At 40.3% G+C, this 3036-nt stretch overlaps 1 protein-coding gene across 1 annotated transcript in view; it reads left to right on the forward strand.

Annotated features, from left to right (window-relative positions):
* Nucleotides 1-2657, forward strand: part of LOC102238864 (guanine deaminase) — a gene marked incomplete at its 3' end in the record, with an annotated part of 31366 nt that extends 28709 nt beyond the window's left edge. Inside the window, exon 4 of the mRNA XM_005884115.1 lies at nt 2550-2657. Coding sequence (XP_005884177.1) covers nt 2550-2657 — 108 coding nt within the window. The remainder of the gene's footprint in view (nt 1-2549) is intronic.
* Nucleotides 2658-3036: the final 379 nt, after the last annotated feature.

Genomic DNA, 3036 nt, shown 5'->3' on the forward strand with positions numbered 1-3036 from the left:
GCCCCCCCGGGGGAGCGGCCCTGTGGGATGCGCGCTGCGAGGTGGGCACTAAGTTACAGCCAAGCGGGAAACCCGCTGTTCACCCCTCCCCCAAAGTATTTAAAATTCAGATGAAGGCAGATTTTCGGGGGCAGAGGGTGGGAATGTCATGGCTAAAGCGGCACTGAGCGCCAAGTGAGGTGATTATGGGGTTGGTAAGGACTCGTCGCGAGTCCTAAGGACTCATGGCAGTTTTTCGCAGTCACCGGAATCCCCGCTGTTTTTCTCTGGCTCCCTCCCTCACCTTCCCCAAAGAGCCTGCGAACCAAACCCTGTATCCCGCTTTAATGGTTCCTCCAAATGACGGTGTTGGAGTTATAATGCTGAAACTTTCTTAAGGCCTGAGAACGCTGTCTAGTCAGTTAAAGAAAAAAAAAAAAAAAGGAAAAAGAACCTATTTTCCACCTTACAAAATGCATTTAAAAGTTTGTTCCAATTTTCTTAATTTAAAACCAGGAACAAAAAAAGTATATATTACTTTGTCATTAAGAAGGTACAACTTAGGAATAAAACACGTTTTAAAGCTTCCAGTTGGGTTAAAATTGGAAGTTGGAACATCCAAGCTTCATTATACACTGCACTAAAATTTCCCCTGGTAAGAGATGACTATCTTATAACAAAGGGCAAGTCAGGAAAAGGCAACACATTGATTCTTTATCACTTGTAGGGTGCAGGGTGGTGGTTGATTTTTGTTTGTTTGTTTTTTTAAGATTTATCTTAATGGGTCTCATTCCCCATTCTCATCCTTCCCCATTCTCTTTCTGTTTGTGTGTGTGTGGGTGCAGCCTGGGATATTTAATTCCACAGTTGTAGGGGAGGGAAATGTTTTTCCTCAACCTTCTTGGGTTTGAAAACTAAATACAAAGATAGATTAACAGAAGGAAAGCATGCAAATGTATTTAATGTAAGTTTTACATGACACAGGACCCTTCATGGGAGTAATGGTTAGACCTGAGTATTTTTGAACATTACAGGCTTGATGAAGAATGCATGGTTGTGGAGGAATATGAGAGGTTCAGGGATATGACCTTATGAAGCTTAGCAAGCCCTTCTTGTTCAGCTTCTTCTTGGCTCCCTTTGTCATTAGAGATAAAGGTGCTCTTTTCCCCCCAGGTGTAGGGCAGGCACCTCTCACACGTGGGTTTTATGACCCGTTTTGGGGAAGGAAGGGTGAGAGAAGCACCAGAGTGACCTTCCTGCTTCTGCCATTATCTTTACCTTAACATGGCATTTTTCAATATGCCAAGATGCCAGATTTTGGGGCAGTAGATACTGAACCCCATCAACACACAGCAAAAGCAGGTATATCCTTGCGTGGGGTGTATGTCTGTATGTAGGTGTATTTACTCAAATTTATCAAAATGACACAAATCAACTGGTTGTCCTTTCTCCTGGTGCCCATGCATTTCTTCAATGGTCTGGGCTTTCCTCAAGGCCAAGGATAGAGTTCATCCCATAGGTGCGAGACTACTTTTTAGAATATTGCTGGTTTTTTCTTTGATTTATTTGGCTATGGAGAGAGGGAAATGGCACTGCTATTCTTGGAAGTGGTAACTTGCTCATGAGTTATTTCCCATAATATATATGCACCACCAGTTGGCCTGAAATGACTTCTGTGTTAGGTCAGGGGTGAGTGTGGTTCCACTTCCGTGTTTGTCTCTGAAACACTTCACGTGCTCTCAAGTTTTGTGGTGCCTGGAGAGAGGTTGGTGTGGGAGCTGGGACTCACTTGTTTTGCTTGCATGTGAGTCTTCACGGGCTCTTTCTAGGTGACTGCAGGATTGTCTAGCCCAGTTGTTTTCAAATTGTTTTCTGCAGAAGAACTCATTCTGGAAGCCAAAAAAGGGGACAGAATGGAGACAGAGTCCCAGAGTCCCAACCCTGCTTCATTCTGAGAGGCAACTTGTTTATGCCTTTTACATCCTGGATTTCTATGAATTTTTATCATAATAACATGGCCAAAGCTAAAAGAAGTTGGAAAATTGCTTATCCAGCCAAACCCTTTTATTTGAGAGATGAGAAAATGGAGACCTAAATAAAAGAACTGACTCACCCTAAGACCCATGACTAGGGTCAAAACTTGGCCTAAAATTCAGCTCTCTTTATTCAAATCCAGTTTTCTTATGAGTGAAAGATGCCGTCTGTCCTGTTGATGGCCTCTTTTCTTAAAGGACAATAGCAGAAGAAATAGGTGGCCACAAATAGCTAGGCTGTTAACTTTCTTTTTAAGGAACTTTTTATTTTTGTTTGTTCTTACTATAGTTTGGAATTTGAAAAGACCTTGTTGAAACATTACATGGGTAGAACATTACATGCTTGTGTAATTATATATTCATAGTGTCTTTGTCACGTGATTACTTCAAATAAAACACATGTACAGTCTTTATTGTCTTTCTGTGTGGCCCCTCACATAGTCAAGTAGAAACTATCCATAACATTTTGGGGTAGGACATATAATTTCTAATGGCATTTTACCTTAAAAATTGAAAATATTATTTCTTTTCTTGTAGAGCCATATAAGTGAAAATCGTGCTGAAGTTGCAGCTGTGAAAAAGTTATTCCCCACTTATAAAAACTATACAGATGTGTATGATAAAAACAATCTTCTAACAAATAAGGTAAATTGCATCTCATGACATAATCTGTATCAAATAGGGCATATATATCTGAATTCTGAGATCTCAGTAGTGCTCTTCAGACTTCTATGACATGTGCATTTCTCAGACTAAAGCTCAGAGTGTGCATATGTGTGTGTGTACGTAGTTAAAAATGGGCCTGAACTCTCATCCTGGTATATAAATCTAAAGGCTTCACTGAGGGTGGGAATGTCATTTGGTCCAAGGACATTTTATCAGTGTTTATTAGAATGTAACTGTACATTTCTTTGAGTTAGCAGACCATATCTAAGGATCCATTCTGTAAGAAATAGGAATAGGAATGTTAATTACATATGAAAATTAAAAAAATGGTTCTCATGGGGGATTGTTTAGATGATAG

Source organism: Myotis brandtii, unplaced genomic scaffold, assembly GCF_000412655.1.
Source record: "Myotis brandtii unplaced genomic scaffold, ASM41265v1 scaffold8193, whole genome shotgun sequence".
Taxonomy (NCBI): Eukaryota; Metazoa; Chordata; class Mammalia; order Chiroptera; family Vespertilionidae; genus Myotis; species Myotis brandtii.